At 37.6% G+C, this 23,490-nt stretch overlaps 1 protein-coding gene across 2 annotated transcripts in view; it reads left to right on the top strand.

Moving 5' to 3' along the window:
• The window catches only part of TMTC2 (transmembrane O-mannosyltransferase targeting cadherins 2), a 420,661-nt gene that overhangs the window by 291,691 nt on the left and 105,480 nt on the right, over positions 1 to 23,490 (top strand). For both annotated transcript variants that reach the window (XM_066257560.1, XM_066257561.1), the window contains exon 8: positions 4,787 to 4,908. In XM_066257560.1, coding sequence (XP_066113657.1) covers positions 4,787 to 4,908 — 122 coding nt within the window. The remainder of the gene's footprint in view (positions 1 to 4,786; positions 4,909 to 23,490) is intronic.

The raw sequence follows: 23,490 nt of genomic DNA, 5'->3' as shown, positions 1-23,490 counted from the left end.
CAGTGAAAGCTGTTATTTCATCATTAATAGTGCAGCATTCTTTCCTTTAAGGAGCAAGCTTTGCCTGGGTTATTTAGATGCAGGGTTTTGGGGGCGGAAGACTGACATTATTTGTTGTACATCTGAAACTGGTTTCTGTCTGCCTGAAGTCTACCTGGAGACATCCGGAACCCTTTGTCTGTGAGTGAATCAGAAATGAACCTGATCACTACATCATCGCACAGCCAATCCTCTCATTCTTATGAAAGTGCCTCTGTTATGCTTCCCCCGCCCCTCACGATGAAAAGAAAATAGTCATCATTGCTTCTTTCCTCTGGGAAACATTTTTTTCTGTTACTGTAACTTAAGAATTACAGTACCAGAGAGGATGACTTAACCCCTTCCCTCCACCCATTCCTAACCGAGGACCATTACCTTACTTATTGAATTTACTGAACTTTCTTTTTCTGTGACCATTTCCTTCCCGGAATTTTTATGACTTTATTATTTTAATCAAGCTTAAAGTATTACATACATGTCAGTCTCCTAAAGCTGAATCTACAGATGGCACTTTTTGCAGTTGTTTTATCCCTCTCTAATTATTTGTGTAATAGTATTTAGACAGAATGGTATAAAATCAGTCACTCGAATCTGAATCTTGAATATAGTAGCATTTGCTCGTTTTTTAATACTAAGTAAGTTGGTGACACTCGGTGAGCAACAGCCACTTTCTTTGTAAAATGAAACTTATTAATTCTAGTGTAGGCATAGTGTAACAGTAGACAAAACTATATTAAAGACCTTAGTAGATAGTCATGAAATAACACACTTCATAATATGGTAAGCAGCTTGATGCAATGGAAAAAAGCGTGGGCTTTAGAGCTAATCCAACCTTTCCGGAGAGGACCATTAACTGTCCTTGTGCAAGTCACTTATCCTTCCTGAGTCTTCCTCCTCACTGTAAATTGAGTGTTCTATTCTCTGCAATGAATCAGAAATGAGAAATATGAAGCACTGCCTTGTCAGAGCCACGGTTATAACAACTACTTATTTATTACTTAAATCTATATTGAGTTACTTTTAAACATAGTGAAATTCACGCATGATCATTTCCTTGCATCCTTAACCTTTGCATCTTGATTTTATGACCACTTTTATAGACTGTTTGTGTGTTGAAGTTAACTTTAGACTAAAGTGCATCTTATAATGGCAGATATTTCCCCCTTAAAAACAGGAACATATGCAGCAGCAGTATTTTTAAAGGTCATCCATGGATTATTATGGCTCTTTCTTACCCCTTTCATTCAACAGATAAGCCCAAGGCTGAGTGAAATGAACTCTATGGCCAATGTGTCACAAACTAGAAAGCAGTTTTCTTGGAGTAAGAAAGAGCGAATAATTTTCGCCTGAGCTGGAGAGCCAAGCTGGAAAGTTTGTGATCACTCTGTGCCAGCTGGTTAAAGCACTGTGCTTTGAGGTTTGGTAGTCCTGGGATAATTACAGCTCCACACTTCTCACACTTGTGGCTTTTTCTGTTTTATTCAGCCATTGTGCTTCTCAATTTCCTCATTTGTAAAGTCCAGGCAATGACATTTTCTTTAGGAAGAATGAGATAAGCAACTGATAGATTGAAAATATGTTTTATTGTACAAATCCACTAGCATGGGGGTAATTTGTTAAGGCTTCTTACGGGAAATGAGAAAGCATGTTACATGCTCAGATATATAGCATGTAAAAAGTGGGCACACATAAGTTAGACATTTGCCTACCACCTAGCTTGCTACCCTGATTCATAATAAACATTTAGTGAATTATTGACATTGTAATCGTTGTTATTCCCGAGACACAGTGAATGGTTATGTAGAGGTGTTTTTGTTTTGTTTTACGTTGTAATGAATAGCATCCGAGTAGGCTGATTATTCATGGTTTTCATATATTTGACAAGAGGCATTATTAAATTATATTTCTCCATCATCCAAACTTTAAAAATTAATAAATTTCTTATAAATTCTTACTGGGCCAGCCACAAATAAATAGTAAATTAATAATATTTTATTTCAAAGTAGATTTTAGTAATAATAGATTTCTGACTTAGGAAAAAGAGAATACATACTGAAGTAATTATCAGATATCAACAACTTAAAGATTGGTATCTCCACTCTGGAATTGGGGTTCTCATGCATTCTTTTTCTGGACAGACAACCTACTGTTATTATTATACAAATTAATTGTATTTTTTTTTTAGAGAGAGAGAGAGAGACAGGATGGGAGAGAGATGAGAAACATCAACTCATAGTTAGTTGCGTTACTTTAGTTCATTGATTGCTTTTTATGTGTGCCTTGACCATGGGATTCTGGCTGAGTCACTGACCCTTTGTTCAAGCCAGTGACTGTAGTATCCTATATATGATACCACACTCAAGCCATTGACCCCACACTCAATCAGGTGAGTCTGTGCTCAAGCTGGCAACCTTGGGGTTTCAAACCTAGGACCTCGGTGTCCCAGGTTAATGCTCTATACACTGTACCACCACTGGGCAGGCTAATTGGATTTCTTGTAAATAAAAATTGGAAGCTGTATTAAATACAATGATCATACAACTTCTAAAAAGTGCTTTATGAATATTTGAAGACCTAAAGTAGAATTTCAGGTTGATTTCAAACAACCTGCAATGCAGGCCCATCTTCAGCTGTAACTCTGAGTTTAGTATGAGGTTCCATTTTAGAGATAAATATTTATTAATTGCTTTACAATTTTCAGCTTTTTAGAGATTGTGCATACTTTCTGTTATGTAAATTATATATAGTATTATTTTAGTGTGAAGAGTGGCTCACTTTCCCTAAGAAAAAGTTACTTTTTTCTTTATTTGGAAATATTTGTTAGTTTGACAAGGCCCCTCCCAAAAATCTGTTTGACACTGTTTCAATTTTTTGTTTTTTTTTCCTAGAGACAGAGAGAGAGGCAGAGAGAGAGAGATAGCGACAAACAGACAGGAACGGAGAGATGAGAAGCATCAATCATTAGTTTTTCGTTGCGTGTTGCAACATCTTAGTTTTTCATTGATTGCTTTCTCATATGTGCCTTGACTGCAGGCCTTCAGCAGACCGAGTGACCCCTTGTTCGAGCCAGTGACCTTGTGTCCAAGCTGGTGAGCATTGCTCAAATCAGATGAGCTCGCGTTCAAGCTGGCAACCTTGGGGTCTCAAACCTGGGTCCTCTGCATCCCAGTCTGATGCTGTATCCACTGCGCCACCGCATGGCCAGTGTTTCAGTTTTTATAGAGCTATTTATTATAAATAAAATATAGTTATTAGAGAAAGTTAAATTCATTTTTATTGCCACCATTTTTATATAGACATTGTGTGTATTTTATGTAAGCCATGGGCCTTCACTTCAGTATTTCCTTCATCTCACCCTGAGCGTGAGATTTAATCTAACCAAATTCTTTGTAAATGCAAACACATTTTAAGTTTTAGTAAAACAAAAAAATTTCTAGCTATCATTTTTATGATAATATAGTTTAAGGACTGTTCTCAAACAGTCCTTAAACATACCGATGTGTGTGAGTAGATGCAGACATGTACATACTGCATATTGTCTGTCACCAACATTTTTTTATTGACCAGCTGAGCAAAGGGCACTCAGAAGGTCAGGAGACTCACATTAATTCACTCCATCACACATATTAGTATTGGCAGTGCTGTGCTAAAAGGAGGAGAATAGGATTAAAATAAAAGGTAGCTAGCTAGATCTTCTTTTGAAACAAGGATGTACAAGAAATGTGGGCAGCACATTTAGAAAAAGCCTCTGAGAGCACCTCTCAATGGAACAGACAGGCTATCATGATTATGATGAGTGAAGCTATTAAAGTCTGCGTGAAAAAAAGTGCAGGTTACCAGTCTACTGCTTGTTCCCAGAAACTGAATAGTAGTTCATACATTTGCAGTGATTGTTAAAGCTACAATACTTAACTTAAATATACAAATTATCTTCAAATATAATTTCCCCATGAGTGAATGTTCTTTCATGGTCTAATCATATAATGGAGAGAGAGATTATAATAAAAGGGCAACCAGTATACTTTCAGCTTCATTTAGTGAAATGCTATTTGGTAGGTAAAATTTGCATAACCTGAAGGTAATAACAGATGACTGGACCTCAGACTAGCTTTGAACATGATGCTGGCCATGATAAATAATTGTCTTAGATTTGTTAGATTTTAAAAATGAAATGGGTAAGTTTTGTTTACTTATTAAAATATAAAATGCAAATAATTCTAAAAAAATCACTAATATTTAATCTATTAATTTTCAAATCCTTCATTTAATCTTACCTTCTCAATATGGTTTTAAACTTGGGAGGGTATATTACCTTCAAGTTTTCTCTTCTGCATCACATAAAGTGCTCTTCACTTAATAGTTATTCTCTAAATGCTTGAATCTCTAAAGGAATGAATGAATGAGAATTACAACAAAAAAAATTGTACATAAGAAAGAACTAACTTATCTTTTAAAAAAAAGTGACAAGGGACATATACTTGGGAGTCAGAGTTTCTCGTTGCAAAATGAAAGGTTTACCTCTTACTACACTTTATATTTTAACCATTTTACTTAATTTCTCCAATCACATTTTCTCATCTGTAAAATGGAATTTTGATGTCTTTTGGGGAATCAGATAAACTAACGGATTAAAAGACCCGCCAAAGTGTCTGAAATTTCATAGACTGTAAGCACGGTGATGCGATACCATCGCAGAGGCTGTTGGAAAGCTGTGACCTCGGACTGATGTTCACAATTCGCTTTCCAGGTGAAGCTTACATGCGGTTGAGCAAACTTCCTGAAGCAGAGCATTGGTATATGGAATCACTGAGGTCCAAGACGGATCACATTCCTGCTCATCTCACCTACGGGAAGCTACTAGCTCTAACTGTGAGTACCTGCAGTCCACACCTTTGACAAGTTGCTTTTCTCCATGCAGACTGAGGTAGATGTGTTTGGAGATACTGGTTCTTAGCCAGTTAACTCAGGTTTGTTAGGTCATAATGATGGTGATGCTAAGTTAGAACCTGTGTAGAAAATGTGGAAAAAATGTACTGCTTTGACTGTGGGGTTGGCTTTAGATCAAGGATCGGGAACCTATGGCTCGTGAGCCAGATGTGGCTCTTTTGATGGTTGCATCTAGCTCGCAGACAAATCTTTAATTAAAAAATAGTAATAACGTTAAAAATGTAAAACATTCTCATGTATTACAGTCCATTCATTTCCTACCGCTCATGTTCATGGTTGCGGATGGCTGGAGCCAATCACAGCTGTCCTCTGGGACAACACCAAATTTTTATTGGATAATGCGTAATGTACATGGGTCATTGTATGGCTCTCACGGAATTACATTTTAAAATATGTGGAGTTCATGGCTCTCTCAGCCAAAAAGCTTCCCGACCCCTGTTCTAAGGTATCACTAAAATGCTATTAAAGAAATTGTATAAGCAGACTAGGTACCTAGAAAATATCTCACGAAAATAAAAAATTTAGATAGGCTTAATAAAATATAACACATATGCTCTAAGTTCATAGCTGAACTCAAAAAAGCATAAGAGAATTTCCCAGGAGCCAGAAATGAAATGAAAACTAAACACCAGAACAGTGAACAGTTGGCCTATCCTATAGCTGATCTGGAATAGTTTACCAGTTGTGACAACCAGTGGGAAAGGAAGGCGCTTTTTGTTTGTTTGTTTTTGTTCTTGCTGGAATAAGAGACAAAGCTTTGGACCAGTGGGAGGCTAGGAATTAGCTGCCAAACAAAGCAAGGAAATTCATATCCTTAGTGAAAGGATGATATAGACTAAGTTTGCATACTGACATAAAAAGGCAGCATGAAGGATTGCCTCTCAGTCTGGGCTCTGAATGGAGAATGAAAAGTCTCTGCTGGGAGTTTGTCACTAAGTCCTTCTTCTACCAGGCTTTTGATTTTGAATTTATTTGCATGATTAGGGGATTTCTAGGCCAAGAAATTGAATGCAAATCAGTCTACTCAAAGCTTTTGTTAAAGAAATTATAGTAGACGTCCTTCATAAAAACAATTAAGTCTAGGAGTTACTGAGTGATGTATGGAATGATTAGTTCACAGAGAAATGGTGACTACATGGGTAAATTAGAACAAACTTTTACTGAATAGGCCCTGGCTGGTTAGCACAGTGGTAGAGCGTCAGCCCGTCACATGGAAGTCCTGCATTCAGTTCCCAGTCAGGGCACACAGGAGAAGCGACCATCTGCTTCTCCCTCTCTTGCTTCTCTCTCTTTCTCTCTCTCTCTCTCTCTCTCTCTCTCTCTCCCTCTCTCTTTCTTCTCCTCTTGAAGCCATGGCTTGAATGGTTCAAGGAAGTTGGCCTTGGGCACGGAGCATTAGCTCCATGGCCTCACTTCAGGCACTGATATAGCTCAGTTGCTGAGCAGCAGAGCAGTGGGCCCAGATAGGCAGAGCATCAGCCCTAGAGAGGGCTTGCTGGGTGGATCCTACTCAGGGAACAGGCAAGAGTCTGTCTCTGCCTCCCTGCCTCCCCACCTCTCATTTAATAAGGATAACTTTTACTGAATAAAATATTAAGAAAGAATAACCTCATAGGAACAATCAGAATGTGAGAAGAGATGATACTTAAACTGGTTTATGGAAGTCAGAATGTGGAAGGAAGTATTACACTGGACTCTCAGGGCTGGCTTTGCTATGGGATGGCAGCGAAAAGAAATCTTACCTATTCAAGAAGAAACCTGGAGAGACAACTCAAGTCTGGGGGCAACTGGCATAGAAGAGAGTGATTTTAGGAGCATAAAGTGGGGTAATTGGTTACAACATATGTGTGGAAGAGTCAGGTCTCTCCCCCATGTACACAGTGAATGCCCCAACCAGGCACTCACTGCTGTCATGAGAAAGGAAGCTCATAGTGGTAGAGCTGTTGAATGACAGAGATCCAGGGCTCAGGAGCAGCTTGCACAATGGAAAGTGGAGTGCAAAGGGACTGAAAAGAGGGTTGACTGAATGCTTTCCAGTGGAATACCCAGATTCTCAGTACCCTTACCCTACCACATGAGAACACCAGCAACACAGATTTCATACGCCCTCAGCAACCCTATCTCTCCACCCCACACACCCTACCTCCCAAGAAATTGTTGAATTTTTTTCAAGTGAAACTGATAATTGTAAGGGAAAGATTCCCACTTACATACTACATTAGGAGAAGCCTTATAAATGGCTAGTTCTCAAAGCAGATAACACAAAAGTGAATCTGTTCTGTCTAAAAAGAACACTTGTGTCTAAGGAGCATCATTCAGCTTTTATTAATTTTCTGTTAAATATCAATGGGCAAGCAAGGATCATCAACCATATGAAAGTCTAAAATGTGAAAGATTGGAACTGAAGCAAATTATTAGGATACTGGAGGAAAGAGAAGAAAGTTTTTATAATTCTTAGAAATGGTAAAGTAGTATTTCATGAAGCAGGATATCATTAAAACATAAATAATGAAAAAGGAGAAAGAGCTTTTAGAAACACTAATTCAAAAAGATATATTCACTCCTATGCTTATTGCAGCATTATTTACAATAGCCAAGATATGAAGACAACTCTAGTGCCCATCAATAGACCACTGGAGAAAGGAGATGTGGTACATACATATTTATACAATTGAATATTACTTGGCTATAAAAGAACAATGAAATTGTACTACTTGTAACCACATAAATAGACCTAGATGGGATAATATTATGCTCAGTGAAATAAGTCAAAGACATGCATCCTATGATTTCATTTAAATGTGGAATCTAAAGAACAAAATAAATGAACAAACAAAACAGAAACAGACCTATAGATAGAAAGAACAGACTAATGGTTGACAGAGGGGAGGAGACTTGGGAGGGTGGGTGAAAAAGGTAAAGGGATTAAAAAGTACAAATTGGTAGTTACAAAATAGTTACGAGGATGTCAAGTATAGCATAGGGAATATGGTCAATACTATGTATAGTACTAGGTGGGTAGTAGAACTATCGGGGCGGGGGAATCCCTTTGTAAATGATCTAATTGTCTAACCACTATATTGTAAACCCAAAACTAATGTAAAATAATACTGAATGTACACTGTAATCGAAAATAAATAAGAATAAAAATTACAATGTCAAAATCATTTTCATTTTAAGGATAGGAGAATAGAGGTGAAGAAAGCTTTCCATATAAAAACAAAAAGATAAGGAAATAAAAAAGAAGAAGAAATTTTGAAAGGAATCAATAATAAAGCCCAACAGAAAAAGAATAGAGAAAGGGAATGGAGAATATTACATAAACGTTGATGGGGACAAGTGGCTATTTCTGCTACTTATGAGATGATAAAATGTCAAGTTTAATCAGTTAGAAAAAAATTGTTTTAGCTTATGAAAACTTTCAGTTTCTTATTCTGATAGTATAATTTACATAGCTCCACATGAGAACAGAATTTATGTACCTTTTGCCCTCACTACTGTCTTTGAGATGATCTTCAGGATTTCAAATGGAATCATTTTTAGTTAGATTGATAAATGGACCACCTTCAAAAAATACCTATACGAGTTTCAGATGCCTTATTTTCAAAAACTAAGGAAAGGTCACTTAGAATAGGGAAAAAAAAAATGAAGGCTTAAATGTACCCAGTTCTGAACATATTTAGAGCCTGATACTACTTTGGTTATAGAAACGTTATGTCCTTTTTTCTCCTCTTCTTCTTTTCAAGCCTAATATTTTGTTTCTCTTACTAAAAATATGATTTTACAGGCTACTTTATTTTTATAAGGCGTTTTTTAAAAACAAGATTTAGAAGTTTTAACTCACTGAAGCATATGGCAGGGAAGGAAAGACTCGTGTATTACAATCCACATTTTAATCCCCTCACACCACCAAAACTTTTATGGTTTCCGATTTGCTGATTAGATGAAATACAAACCCTATTATGGAACGACATGAACTCACAGTGCCAAAACCTCACAACCATCTTTAACAGTTTCTTTTTTGAATTATGAGATTTGGCAGATTTTTTATCCCAATGGATTGTTTTTATCTAACTTTGGGATTCTAGGCCTGGTAATAGGCCCTTGACTTAACATGAAATTGGCAAGGTGAAAAATGCCACACATTTTGACTTCTGAATGCTTTAAATATTAGATATTGTAAAATGGAGTTGTCTATTAGTCTCAAGAGAAGAGAAATAAAGATGGAATGGTATTTTTATTTTTTTTTGTCAAAACTGACCAAAGCAAATATGTAAAAATGATATATAACTATATTAGACAAAGTATAGAGTAGGATTTCATATAAATGTTATATTTTATAAGACAAAAAACAGGTTATTGGTGCCTTTATTTTACAGCCAGTGGATTGATTCACTTAGTACATTTTTTGGTACATATTTTTCTTAAAGAATTTGTGTAGTATTTACAGTATTTAGAAACGTCCAAAATGTTCAGCATTCCCCAGAATGTTTTGACACATTTCATAGATCAAATCTTTTTATAGTCCTCTATCAAAAATGTCCCATTTCTCTCTCTGCCTGCTCAAATTTTATTTCCTCTTTGAAGTCTTGCCTGACTCTTCCAGGCAGTGGTTTTTCCTTTCTCTGTGCTTCCATGGCATGACCTCAGTGGCCCTCTGATGCTGCCTCCCAGGTTGACTGGCAGAAATAAATGTATGACTGCCTTTTGACCCTAGAAATGAGGCAGGATCTACATTTTTTTCTGTTTATCTCTTCAGTCATGGTGACTATCCCTATCACCTCCTTGTGCATTCTTCTTAAGTTATTGAAAGGTACATACCTTTTTAATATTTTTGTTTCCTTAGCTTGATTTTTATTTCCTCATTATTTCCTTCATTTGGTCAGCACATGTATTGAGACTTATTACTCTATGCTAGGCATCACTCTAACTCCCAATGATGTGCTCTGAATACATGAATGAGAATGGCATGATTAGGGATTGGACACAGGGTAATCTTCTGAGACCCTGGAAGGAGATATGGGTACAAGAGGAGTGTACATCTCTTGAGTGCCTGTGCTTGATACATATGTTATCTCATGAATCTTTGCAATGAATATTATCTTCTCTTTATATATAAGCAAACTGAACTTTAAAGATTAAGTCATATCTACTAAATAGTACAATTGGATACAATCTCAAGGTTTTCTGATTTGAATGCCATTAATTTTCACTCTATATTACATAATTTAAATGTGAAGGGTTTTTTCCTTGTTACTTTTGGTAGGAGATTCTAAAAATAATACAGTGCTTCTTCCCTCCCCCATTTTTATAACTCATTTTTAGATATTAGCTCCATATACTAATTTGGTTTGAGTGGTTAAACACATTTTTATTTTATTTTTATTGTATTATTCAGCATCATAGGTCATGAACTTAGGACTCCTATTTTTGGCAAGGCACATTTATTTAGGTCCTACATTATAACAAAATACAAAATTTTTCAGGTACTCTAGGGAATAATTCTGTATCAGGGTCACCAGTAGCCTAGAAGAAGAACAGATTATCTGTCTGCTTGAATCAAAAATTTACTTATTTTAAGCAGAAAATACTGATCAGGAGCCTGTGGTTTTATGTTTTAAGATGTCTTTGCATACTTAAAAAAGATTATTACCTCAACATCAGTATAGGATTAAGTTAAAATCTAATGCTTTGGCTTAAGATAATTTCCCGAGGTTGGCTGCTTTTATCTTTCCACCCAGGGTGCACATTCTCCCCAAGTGGTAATTGTCTTCACTCCTCTTCCCCTCCCACTTCAACAGTACTCAACCTACAGATAGAAATAACTGCCAAAATATATTAGGCACTTATTAAATTTGATACCTTTGCCCTGACTATAAATGTTAAAGCTGACTTAATAACAGTTGCTTTTACTTGATAACAAAAGGCAGAATTAACCAAAGAAAGTAGTCGCCTAGCCAGGCAGTGGTGCAGTTGGTAGAACATAGGACTGGGATGCAGAGAACCCAGGTTTGAATCCCCAAGGTCACTGTCTTTTTATTTATTTTTATTTTTATTTTTTTTATTTATTTATTTTAGAGAGGAGAGAGAGAGGAGAGAGAGAGATGGGGGGAGGAGCTGGAAGCATCAACTCCCATATGTGCCTTGACCAGGCAAACCCAGGGTTTCGAACCGGCGACCTCAGCATTTCCAGGTCGACGCTTTATCCACTGCGCCACCACAGGTCAGGCAAGGTCACTGTCTTGAGTGCAGGATCATAGACATGATACCATGGCCACTGGCTTGAGCCCAAAAGTTGCTGGCTTGAGCAATGCTGGAGCCCCACCCCTGGTCAAGGCACATATGAAAAAGCGATCAATGAACAACTTAAGTGCCACAATGAAGAATTAATACTTCTCATCTCTCCCTTCCTGCCTGTCTGCCCTATTTGTCCCTTTCTAGGTCACAGTCACTAAAAAAAAAAAAGTTAAATCAGTGTGGGAAGAGTTGAACTCTTAAAAATCTGTTAATAGCCCTGGCTGGTAGGTTCAGTGGTTGAGCGTCAGCCCGGCATGTGGAAGTCCCAAGTTCAATTCCCGGTCAGGGCACATAGTAGAAGCGCCCATCTGCTTCTTCACCCTTCCCTCTCCTCCTTTCTCTCTGTCTCTCTCTTTCCCTCCCACAGCCAAGGCTCCACTGGAGCAAAGTTGGCCCGGGTGCTGAGGATGGCTCCATGGCCTCCGCCTCAGGCACTGAGAATGGCTCCGGTCGCAGGGGAGCATCGCCCCCTGGTGGGCATGCCGGGTGGATCACAGTCGGGCACATGCAAGAGTCTGTCTGTCTGCCTCCCCACTTCTCACTTCAGAAAAATACAAAAAAAAAAAAAAAGTCGGTTAATATACATATTATTAACAGACCTGAAAGTCTGTTTTGCATTTAAAGCCCTACTTAGAATATTTATTATGAAACCCATTTTTTAACTTGGACTTCTTATCATCTTGAGAAAAGAATGTACTGCTGAATGAACCTTGAGGAACTGTATGATATCAAGGGCTGGGCCATAGAGTACAGAAGTTCTAGAATCATACATCACCGAAAAGGACACTGAGTTTTACCCAATAGACCAGCAGGTTGGAGCAAGAACACCTGAAATGTTGTTAACCTAGTAATTTAGTTCATTTTTAAGTAATCGTTTAGTTTGAAACATCTAAGAGTTTAGTAAAATTGAGTGTAGTTCTTTGCTTCCCTACATGATGGATGGACAGAGGTAGTAAGAAAATTTAAGGATGTTAGGATGCAGGTATCATCAACGTCAAGATTTTGCAAGAAAAAAAAGTGTTCACATTAAGGCTAGAACTACCCTGAAAGTAGCCATTTGTTTACATTTGTCCAAAACCAGAGTGAGTTGAACTCTGCAGTTGATAATGTCATCATGTGCTTAGGATATGTTTGCAGTCTCCAGAATGCAGGTAGAACAAAACAACTTTGTTTTTAGGCACGTTACATTTGAGCATTGTTTTGAAAGAGGAAATTCACGTTATTAATCTGCAAACAGATGAAAATTTTCTTTTATTTTTATTGCCTGATATAGAAATAGCATTTGATTATTGTAGTACTTAAAATCTCTTCCTATATAACTGTACTAAATGTCAATACTTATATCTAACTAAGTATACAGACTAGGGCAAAAGTAAGTTTACAGTTCTTTTTATGGAAATTAATAAATAATATAAGAATAAATGTGTTGTGTACTCACAACTGTAAACCACTTTTGCCCACCCTGTATATGTCAGAGGAAGTCTTTAGGATTTGTGTGAGTTCTTTCCTTTGCCAGTGTACTCTTAGCCTCCCAATAAACAGTATGAGTCAGAACAAGTCCTTTTTTTTTTTTTTTTTAGAAAATTAAATTTAATGGGTGATATTGATCAATAAGAGTACATGGTTTCAGGTAAACATCTATAACATTAGAACTGTTGATTATGTTGTATACCCATCACCCAATGTCAAATCACTCTTCATCACCTCATACTTGTCTGTCTTTACTCCCTTCCCCCGTTCTCTCCCCCAAGACTCCCTGCCCCTGGTAACCTCTTCACTTTTATCTATGTCAATGAGTCTCAGTTTTATATCCCACCAATCTGAAAATCATACAGTTCTTAGCTTTTTCTGTTTTACTTATTTCAGCCAGTATAATGTTCTCAGGGTTCATCCGTGTTGTAAATGGTACTATGTCATCATTTCTTACGGCTGAGTAGCATTCCATTATATATATGTACCACATCTTCTATATTCTACCGAGGGACACTTTGGTTGTTTCCATGTCTTGGCCACTGTGAATAATGCTGTGATGAACATGGGGTACATGTATCTTTACGTACCAATATTTTTGAGCTATGGGGGTAGATATCCAAGTAGAGAGATTGCTGGGTCATATGGTGGTTTTATTTTTACTTTTCTGAGGAACCACGATGCTTTCTTCATTAATAGCTATACTAATTTAATTTCCCACCAGCAGGGAGTAAGGGTTTCTTTTTCTCCACAAACTCCCTAATACTTATTACTGTCTTATTGATAATAGCCAGTCTAACAAATGTGGGGTGGTATCTCAGTGTAGTTTTGATTTACATTTCTCTAATAACTAGTAAAGATGATCATTTTTTCATGTCAGTTGTACATTTGTGTGTCCTCTTGGAAGAAGTGTCTGTTCAGGTCCTTTTCCCATTTTTTAATTAGATTATTTGCTTGTTTGTTCCTAAGCTTTGTGAGTTCTTTATATATTTTTGATATTAACCTCTTCTTGGAGTTGTTACTTGCAACTATCATCTACCATTTGATTGGCTGCTTTTTTGTTTCATTGTCAGTTTCTTTTGCTGTGAAGAAGCTTTTTATTTTGATATACTCCCATTCATTTATTTTTGCCTTTACTTTTCTTGCCTTTGGGGTCAAATTAATAAAGTGTTCTTGATGGCCAAGGTCTATAAGTTTAGTACCTATGTTTTCATCGATGTAACTTATTGTTTCAGATCTTATATTTAGGTCTTTGATCCATTTTGAATTAATTTTTGTGCAGGGGACAAACTGTAGTCAAATTTTATTCTTTTGTATGTGGTTTTTGTATTTTCCCAGCACCATTTATCGAAGAGGCTTTCTTTACTCCACTGTGTGTTTTTGGCTCCTTTGTCAAAGATGATTAGTCCATATATATGTAGTTTTATTTCTGGGCTCTAGATTCTGTTCCATTGGTCTGTATGTCTGTTTTTCTGCCAGTCCCTTGCTGTTTTGATTATCATGGCTCTATAATATAATTTGAAGTCAGGGAGTGTGAAACCTCTGGCTTCATTCTTTTTTCTCAGGATTGTTTTGGCCATTCGAGGTTTTTTGTGGTTCCATACAAATCTGGTGATTTTTTGTTTTGTTTCTTTTAAAAAATGACATTGGGATTTTAATGGGCATTGAGCATTGAATAAAATTTTGTTGTTGTTGTTCACTATGAAAAGGGGAGACAAAGAAAGACTCCCACATGGGCCCTGACCAAGATTCACCTGGCAAGACCACAAGGGGGTGATGCACTGCCCATCTTGAGTGTTGCTCCGTTGCTCAGCAACTGAGCTCTTCTTAGTGCCTGAAGCAGAGGCCATGGAGCCATCCTCAGTGCCTGGGGCCAACTTGCTCTAATCAAGCCCTGGCTGCAGTAGGGGAAGAAAGAGAGAGAGAGAGAGAGAGAGAGAGGCAAGAGAGGGAAGGGTAGAAAGGCAGATGGGCGCTTCACCTGTGTGCCCTGACTGGTAATTGAACCCAGGACATCCACACACACACACTGGGATGATGCTCTACCATTGAGGCAACTGGCTAGGGCCAAAATTCTTTTATCTAAGGAATTTGCCACTGTTAAAAACTATTTCAAGCACTTAGAAAAGGAGAGAATGTTGCAACAGATAGGCTTTTTTTTTTTTTTTTTTTACAGAGTCAGATAGAGGGGTAGATAGGGACAGACAGACAGGAATAGAGAGAGATGAGAAGCATCAATCATCAGTTTTTTGTTGCGACACCTTAGTTGTTCATTGATTGCTTTCTCATATGTGCCTTGACCATGGGCGTTCAGCAGACGGAGTAACCCCTTTCTGGAGCCAGAGATCTTGGGTCCAAGCTGGTGAGCTTTGCTCAAACCAGATGAGCCCGTGCTCAAGCTGGCGACCTCGGGGTCTCGAACCTGGGTCTTCCGCATCCCAGTTCGACGCTCTATCCACTGCGCCACTGCCTGGTCAGGTGGCATGCATTTTTAATTCAAGTAAAACAAAGACTAAAATTTTGTGACAATTACGTTAGATTTTTAAGAAATTAATTTTTTAATGAACTTTGTCTTCTAGAGCAGTTTTAGATTACAGAATTATTGTGAAATTAGTACCAAAGGTTCCAGTATGCCCTACACCCAGTTTCCTCTATGATTAACATCATAAATCAGTGAGATATATTTGTCATGATTGGTGACTCAATCATGATACATTGTTATTAAAGAAGGTACACATTTTACTCTGGTATCTTTAGTTCTTTCTCTGTTTGTCCTCTATGTTCCAGAGTCCTATTTAGGTATCACATTTTATTTAGTTTTCTTGTCACTTGGGGCTCCTCTCGACTATGACAGTCTCAGGTTTTACTTGTTTTTGATGATCACAACAGTTTTGATGAGTACCGGTCATGTATTTTGTAGAATGTTCTTCAACTGGAATTTGGTTGGCATTTTGTCAGACCACCCTGAGGTTTTGGAGGAAGACCACGGAAATAAAGTGCCATTCTTCTCACATCACATCACATCTAGGTTATTTATTATCAGTATGACATCATTGCTTTTGCTAACTTAGATGACCTGGCTTAAGGTGGATTTTTGTTGCATTTCTCTAGTGTAAAGACATTCTTTTTTCCCTCCCTTTCCATAGTGTACTGTTTGGAAAGGTGTCCACACTCTGTGCAGTCCACACTTCAGCAGAGGGAGTTATGCTCTCTCTCTTCAAGGACATAGTACCTTTATAATTATTTGGTATTCTTCTCTGTGGGGTTTTGTCTGTTCTCCTTAATTATTTATTGAAAATTGTCTGTATATTAGCATGGATTCAGTGATATTTTATTCATTGGATTATAATATGTTTCTACTATTTATCTTGTTGCTTAAGTTGCGTTTGTTGCCCAGTTTTGATCAGAGGGAGTTATTTCATAGGTTTCTATGTCCTTTGACTTACCTCTGTCTTTTGTGTGTGTGTATGCTTTTCCCTTTGGGTGCCTTCTTACTTTCTGATATTGTAACATGCTCTAGGCCGATCATACATATATTTTTTCTGCCCAAGTCCTAGAGTCAGACATTTTTCCAAGGAACCCTGGATCTTTTTGTTTAGAAGTTGTTTAGAAACCAAGATCTGGGTGTACTGAGTGCTACTGGGGGGTCACTGTTTCTAGGCTCACTCAGATGACAGAGCAAGGAGATACATGTCTGTGCATTAGCCGGTGTAGATGCCCATCTCTATCAAATTTAAATATTCTGTGTGTAACTCTGTGTTTTAAGTTAAATGTAAGTTCATACTGATATCTTCAACTCTCGTGCATTGTCATATGGACCTTACTAGCATCCTCCCCTTGTTCATCTGTACTTCCCATTGCAACAGTGAGAAACCTGGCTTTCACCATCCACCATACATTTTCTTAGTAGTTCATGCTCCACTATTGCATATAGTTGTTTTAGAATTGATAATTTGTACTCCCTGAGGGAAAAAAATCTTTGTCAACTAGAGGTGTGTTTACATTCAGTGTCTTTTGCCTTCTGTTTGATAGACTGCCTCATTTCCAAACTTAGATAGACCAGCACCTTGTTCCCTCATATATCCAAACAGACTGCTGCCTTGGCCTGAAATGTCTTCTTCCTGTGTCTCCACTTGGCAACATCTGACGCATCCATTTAATGTCATCTTTAACACTCCTTTTCATAAAATAGTTACTGATTCTTCCAGGCAGCCTTATTGCTTCTCGTCCAGGGTTCTTATTGCATATGAATAACTACATGATAGCTGAACACTTGTATATCACTACTATTTATTATTTCTATTTTTAGAGAGTGAGAGGAGGGACCCTGTCTCATCATAAGTATCTGTTGAATGAATGTAAGTGAAATGAGTCTGAGGTAGAGATTGGCTCATTTCATATCATGTTTTCTGTCAGGTTAGAGCACTGATACATCGCTTTCCTTCCCACTGACTTAATGTTTCTGTTCTCTGTGCTCCTATTAAACTGGGTCCATCACCTTCCATTATTGTTAGCTGTTTTCATGGCTGTATTCCCCCACAGACTGAGAGCTAGTCTAGGCTACCAGTTCCATCTCATTCATTATTTTAGATACCTAGGGAGAAGCTTGTAAAACAATACCTACTTGTTGAACAAATAAATTATTTTAATGCTCTGTGGTGGACGGGAAGAGTAAAAGAGGAAAAATAAAAGTTTGAAATAATAAATGGCAAACATGAATGCTTATACAAGTAATTAGACAAAGGGAAAAATGATGTTTTATGTAGGTTAAAGTTAAGTGAGAAATCAGAGAACTTACATTTTTTGTTTCACTCTGTTTGTTAAAAATGTCAGTTTCTCAGCATTAAAAAAGGTTTAAGGGTTCAGGGGTTGGATAACAACATGTTGGCAGTAAAAGGATTTATTTCTTTTTGCCTCAATAAAAATGATACGTTAATACTATAATCATAGAACTGACCATATTGAAAGAAAGGAATAAAAAAGAAACAAAATTGAATATATTCCTTTATTGTTTTTCCATTTGATAATATAGTAGAGCAGGGGTCCCCAAACTACGGCCCGCGAGCCGCATGCGGCCCCTTGAGGCCATTTATCTGGCCCCCGCCGCACTTCTGGAAGGGGCACCTCTTTCATTGGTGGTCAGTGAGAGGAGCATAGTTCCCATTGAAATACTGGTCAGTTTGTTGATTTAAATTTACTTGTTCTTTATTTTAAATATTGTATTTGGTCCTGTTTTGTTTTTTTTACTTTAAAATAAGATATGTGCAGTGTTCATAGGGATTTGGCCATAGTTTTGTTTTTTTTTTATAGTCCGGCCCTTCAACAGTCTGAGGGACAGTGAACTGGCCCCCTGTGTAAAAAGTTTGGGGACCCCTGTAGTAGAGTATCATCTTCTGGCTATCTGTTTTGTTCTGGTAGCCTTGGAAGGTAAACTCAGAAGACTATATAATATAAATCATTCATTTTAGAGGGAATCTATAGAATATCATCAACAGTGGTAGTGATAATAATGAATATGTGTTCTTCTAACAGGTATAACGGAATACAGATAATCCACTGTTCTTTTATTAAGTATTATGTATGGCAGGCAGGAATAATACTGTCTTTTATATAAATTTTTATAATATTTACATAATTTGCTTGAAGGTTCAGCTTGCTATATAAAGTTAATGGGATGTAGAGCAATGTGAACTATTTTCTACAATAGTGATTAGGTTGAATTTATACACATAATTGTAGAAGAAGCAAGCTTTTCTTTTATGGTTTTGCTATAGTTTTGCTCAAGTTCCTTTGTGATCTTAGAAAGCATTAACACAATATCACTTACTCGATTTGAAACAAATATTAGAATAACTGGTACTAAAAGATATTTAACAAACCTTATTTGGAATTCTGAGTATTACATTTTTTTTCTGAATACCATTGTAGAGATTGAAATATTTATGAAATAAATGGATTGTCTTATTAGTGTAGGCCACCCAAATCTAAAACAGTCATGATCCCTGAAAGAATGTGTTCTGTTGTATAAAATCTTTCTTAAAGATAATCTGATTTAAGTGGCTCTTGTTTAGGCACATAGCTTAGTCTCATACTTTTCTAACCTTATTTATTAATCTAGTTAGTCTGGCAACACCAAAAACTGCCTTTTCTACTATTGTTTGTTTAATCTTTAGTACAGAAACTATCTGCTGGAAATAATGTCTTCTCTGGGTGTTTTCTGTACTTTCTTTTGTTTTTTTCCTCCATTGCCTAGTCAATATTTCTTATTTCATTGTTATAGCTTTAAAAGCAAAGTAAAATTTACATAGCCATTTACTTTTAAAAAGAAGTGTGAAATATGACAGATTTGAATAAAATATGTTTTGATTAACTAAAGGTTTTGCTTCTGTGAAATACCAAGCATCAGAATATTGTAACACTGAAATTCAGCTGTCATTTTCTCCTTTCTTATTATTCTAAGATTGGTAGCAGCTTGATCCACGCTAACTACTTGAACCTGAAGTTGCCAAGTGATGTCAACATTTCAAAGAGTAAACGGACCTTTTGGAAAATACGTAGTTCTGGATGGGGAAAATATATTCTTAAACTGTCACTAGAGTTTATGTGGGTTTTCCACTTTGATCAAAAGTGGTCCCAAGTTTTTTTATACCAACTCTTCAGATTCAAGCTTTGGTGATCTCCTTGATTTCTCTTTTCTTCAAATTCTCTGATCCCAAAGGAGAATCTTTGCCCACTGTAATCTAAGACATTCCAGAACAAGAGACAGCGTGGTAGATAACCAAGTATTTTGGATCACAAAGTTTTTCATGTGACTGTGTTACAAGAATGCTATTTTAAATAAATGAAAAATAATCATCTACAACCATGACTTACCTTTGGGTAAATGGGTTTAGGTATAAGAGATCTAATTAAAAAGAGAACTGACTCTGCGTGTGTGTGTGTGTGTGTGTGTGTGTGTGTGTGTGTGTGTGTGTGTGTGTATGCGCATGCGCATGCTCCCACATTGCTGTGCCATACTTTTTACATATATTTTATATCATCTAATTATTTTAAGATATTGCATAGTAGTTAGTGCTGTTCTTATTACACAAAGATCATAATAGCCAACATTTTTTGAGCATTTATTGTGTACTATTCCCTGTTATAAGAGATTTACATGTACTGTTTAGTTATAAACCTCATCGGGAGGTGTCGTTCTTGACCCTATGATGTGTATGAAACACATTCAGCAACTTGCCCAGGTAGTCCGACTGGCGTAGGGATTGTTTCTTAGGAGATGGTCAAACTTATATCCATCTAATCCCCAAGCCTGTCTTCTCTCCTCTATGGCCGTGCCTCTCTTTGTAACATGTCTGTGCTTATTTTAAAGTAAAAAATGCTTTAAATGATTTAGTAATTTAATAGTTTATATTTTTTCCCCAAGTCTTAAAAGTGCCATGTTTCTGTTTTCTCATGGCATGACACCATGTATCCCAAGGTGCACATGCACTTCTTTTTGAGAAGTTGAATAAGTCACTATGTTTCTTCCAAAACCTGCTCTGTATTTATAGTGGTGGCACAAGGAATGGTGTCACAGTGACAACACTGCCCTCTTATATACCTCCATATATAACTTTGTTAAAAATGCCTTTATGATTGGGAGTGTCAGTTCAGTCCCTCTTGGATTTCACAGATAAATCTGCCAACTCAGGTGACAATTACACTGCAGGCTGTAATGAAGACAATTTGGAAGGTTGATGTATGGTGAGTTTTGTGCAGCCTTTATAGCACATATTTTCTACCAAGGTCAACAGGGTGTGAGATGTTGACAGTGGTAATTTAGCCCTGAGTCGAGCTACTATTAAATTGTCTATCCTAGAGGCAAACGAGCTCAAACTTTCTATTCTATGTCTTCATGTCACCTCTCTACTCATATTTTTCCTATTAGTTGCCCACAATTTCCTGTGATATTACACATTTTCTCTCACTGCAAGAAAGAGAGAAAGAATTTTATTTTGTAATAATGCCAGAACTCATGCGTGTGTGCTTCAACCAGCACACTGTACTGCTAGGACTTGGGAGTGAGCCAGTGTGGCGATATGCTCATCGTATGCATTTATACATACAATCTCAGTCTGCTGGTAACATGCCAGCCTTTTACCTTCTGCTGTGCGTGCGTGTGTGTGTGTGTGTGTGTGTGTGCAGGCGCACACATGCACATGTGTGTCTGTATGTGTGTGTGTCTTTTCCTTTTCCTAGCTACTTTAAAGGTTCCTGTAATCTTATATGTACTGCCTCTGGTCACTTTGCACTCTAGAAGTGAAACTGAATGAGCGTTGCTTACTAAACATGCTGTTTTTAGTAGATTTTTCTTTCTTTGTAGGCCATATACAATTATTCTTCACAGAAGGTGGCTCAAGAATCATGGCCTGGCATGAAGTAGTAATTTGGCAGCTTTCGTTGTTAATTAACCCAAATATTTTGTCAAATAGATGTATTTTGAGTTGGTTGGTAGCAAATTAACTGTTATCAGCTACAGCTCCTTTTCATGGTGTTAAAACAAGAAATAAATTTCTTCTTCATTAGACTGATGTTCTAAAGAAGATTCTTTTTTTTTTTTTTTACAGAGACAGAGAGAGTCAGAGGGATAGATAGGGACAGACAGACATGAATGGAGAGAGATGAGAAGCATCAATCATTAGTTTTTCATTGCGACACCTTAGTTGTTCATTGATTGCTTTCTCACATGTGCTTTGACCGTGGGCCTTCAGCAGACCGAGTAACCCCTTGCTCAAGCCAGCGACCTTGGGTCCAAGCTGGTGAGCTTTGTTCAAACCAGATGAGCCTGCGCTAAGCTGGCTACCTCAGGGTCTCGAACCTGAGTCCTCTGCATCCCAGTCTGACGCTGTATCCACTGCGTCACCGCCTGGTCAGGCTAAGGAAGGTTCTTAATGTTCTGATTTCATAAGGATCTTTTAAAGAGAACTTTGAAGCCATCAGCACTTGGACTAACTACACAGTCAGTTGTCTTGATGCCTGGTCGACTTGTCCTCCATCTGTGAGCCAGCTCAAGCATGCCAGCTACCTCCTTTTGAGACCTCCTCTGACTCATTCAGGCTGAATTGATGTCTTGGTCTCTCCTTTCTCCTTATGTGCTATACATATGTTTAAAGAGAGCCCTTTTAAGTATCATCTTGCAGTTGAAAAGGGCGTACCTACAGAGTCACCACAATATTACTCAGTCTCTAAGAGAAGGAGTCATTTTATCTCCAGTCTGGCACAAGGCATATGGTAGATACTCTCTAAATATGTGATGAGGAGTGGGTGGAGGGGTGGATGTGTGAACGTATGGGTGGACCTCTACTTTACAAAGTTTAGCTTTAAATAGCATAATGATTCCTGTAGTAAAGTTTTGCACCAACACTATACTGTGCATAGCATAAACTGTGAAGCCAAATTGTTTTTTTAATTTTGTAAAATGGATAATAATACTATCTCAGGTGTGGTATGAGAATTTCATTTGACAAGATGCTTAAAGTGCTTGAATGATGCCTAGCACATAGTCATCTGCCCTGCAATGTTTCTGTTCTTATTATATAACCTATCAAGAGAAAGTGGAATTGCAGTGTCCTAGGACCACAGACTACTTTAAAAATGTGTTTTGGGAAAACAGAGAAGATGCATGAAAACTTAATTATGCTTGACAGCCTGACCAGGCTGTGGCGCAGTGGATCGAGTGTCGGACTGGGACGCAGAGGACCTAGGTTAGAGATCCCAAGGTAACCTGCTTGAGCGCAGGCTCATCTGCTTGGGCCCAAGGTCACTGGCTTGAGCAAACGGTCACTCAGTCTGCTATAGCCCCCCCCCCCCGTCAAGGCACATATGAGAAAGCAATCAATGAATGACTAAAGAGCCACAACAAAGAATTGATGCTTCTCATTTCTCTCCCTTCCTGTCTGTCTGTCCCTATCTGTCCCTTTCTCTGTTTCTCTCTGTCTCTGTCACACACACAAAAAAATGCTTGACAGAGATTGCATGGTGTTGTGCTGTGAATGGGTGCCTTTGTAAGCACTCTTTCTGTTAGGGCTGTGTTGGGGAGTGGAAAGCTGAGGTCATGGCGAGATCTCACTGATGCTGCTAATGAAGCCTAGTTGTTTCCTCTCGTGGGACGTTTCAGTGTCGGAAAAGCCATTGTTTCACTCATCTAATTTAGGTGAATACCTGTGAGAGGTAAACAAGAATTAGGGCAACTACAGAGTATGTGTCAATACCAGGAAGAGGTTGTTATGTTTACGCTGGACCAGCTGGCATAGACAGAGCAGTTTAAAACCAGAATAACTTTGAAGCCCAGTGTACCCTTTCAATAGATACGTGGCTGCTTGGTTTAAGAACCTTTCTAGGTAATTCCGTCTTTGATAGGCACCATTACCTTTCAAGTACTTTCCGAAGAAAATACGTGGAATAGTTATGCAACTTCATTTACTTTCATTTGTAGTACATAATATAAACTATAGTTGATTTTAGGTCTCAGCTGCTATGCCCAATCTCAGTGTCAGCTCACTAAATCAGAAGAAGGGGCCGATTTCTCTTCCCTGTTGTGGATTGGAAAGCAGTGGAGAAAAAAAGAAGATGACATAGATTGAGAATAAGAATGTAACTTTTCTTTAATCTGAATTTTGAAACAATGATTACTTCCAAATTAATTGTTTCTTTAACAGAGGATCGTAACCAATAGTGTTCAGTGAACCTAGGTGCCTT

The sequence above is a fragment of the Saccopteryx bilineata genome, chromosome 2 (genome assembly GCF_036850765.1).
Source record: "Saccopteryx bilineata isolate mSacBil1 chromosome 2, mSacBil1_pri_phased_curated, whole genome shotgun sequence".
In the NCBI taxonomy this organism is placed as follows: domain Eukaryota; kingdom Metazoa; phylum Chordata; class Mammalia; order Chiroptera; family Emballonuridae; genus Saccopteryx; species Saccopteryx bilineata.
Note: the sequence above shows the minus strand (reverse complement) of the source record. Positions and strands in the feature narration are given on the sequence as shown.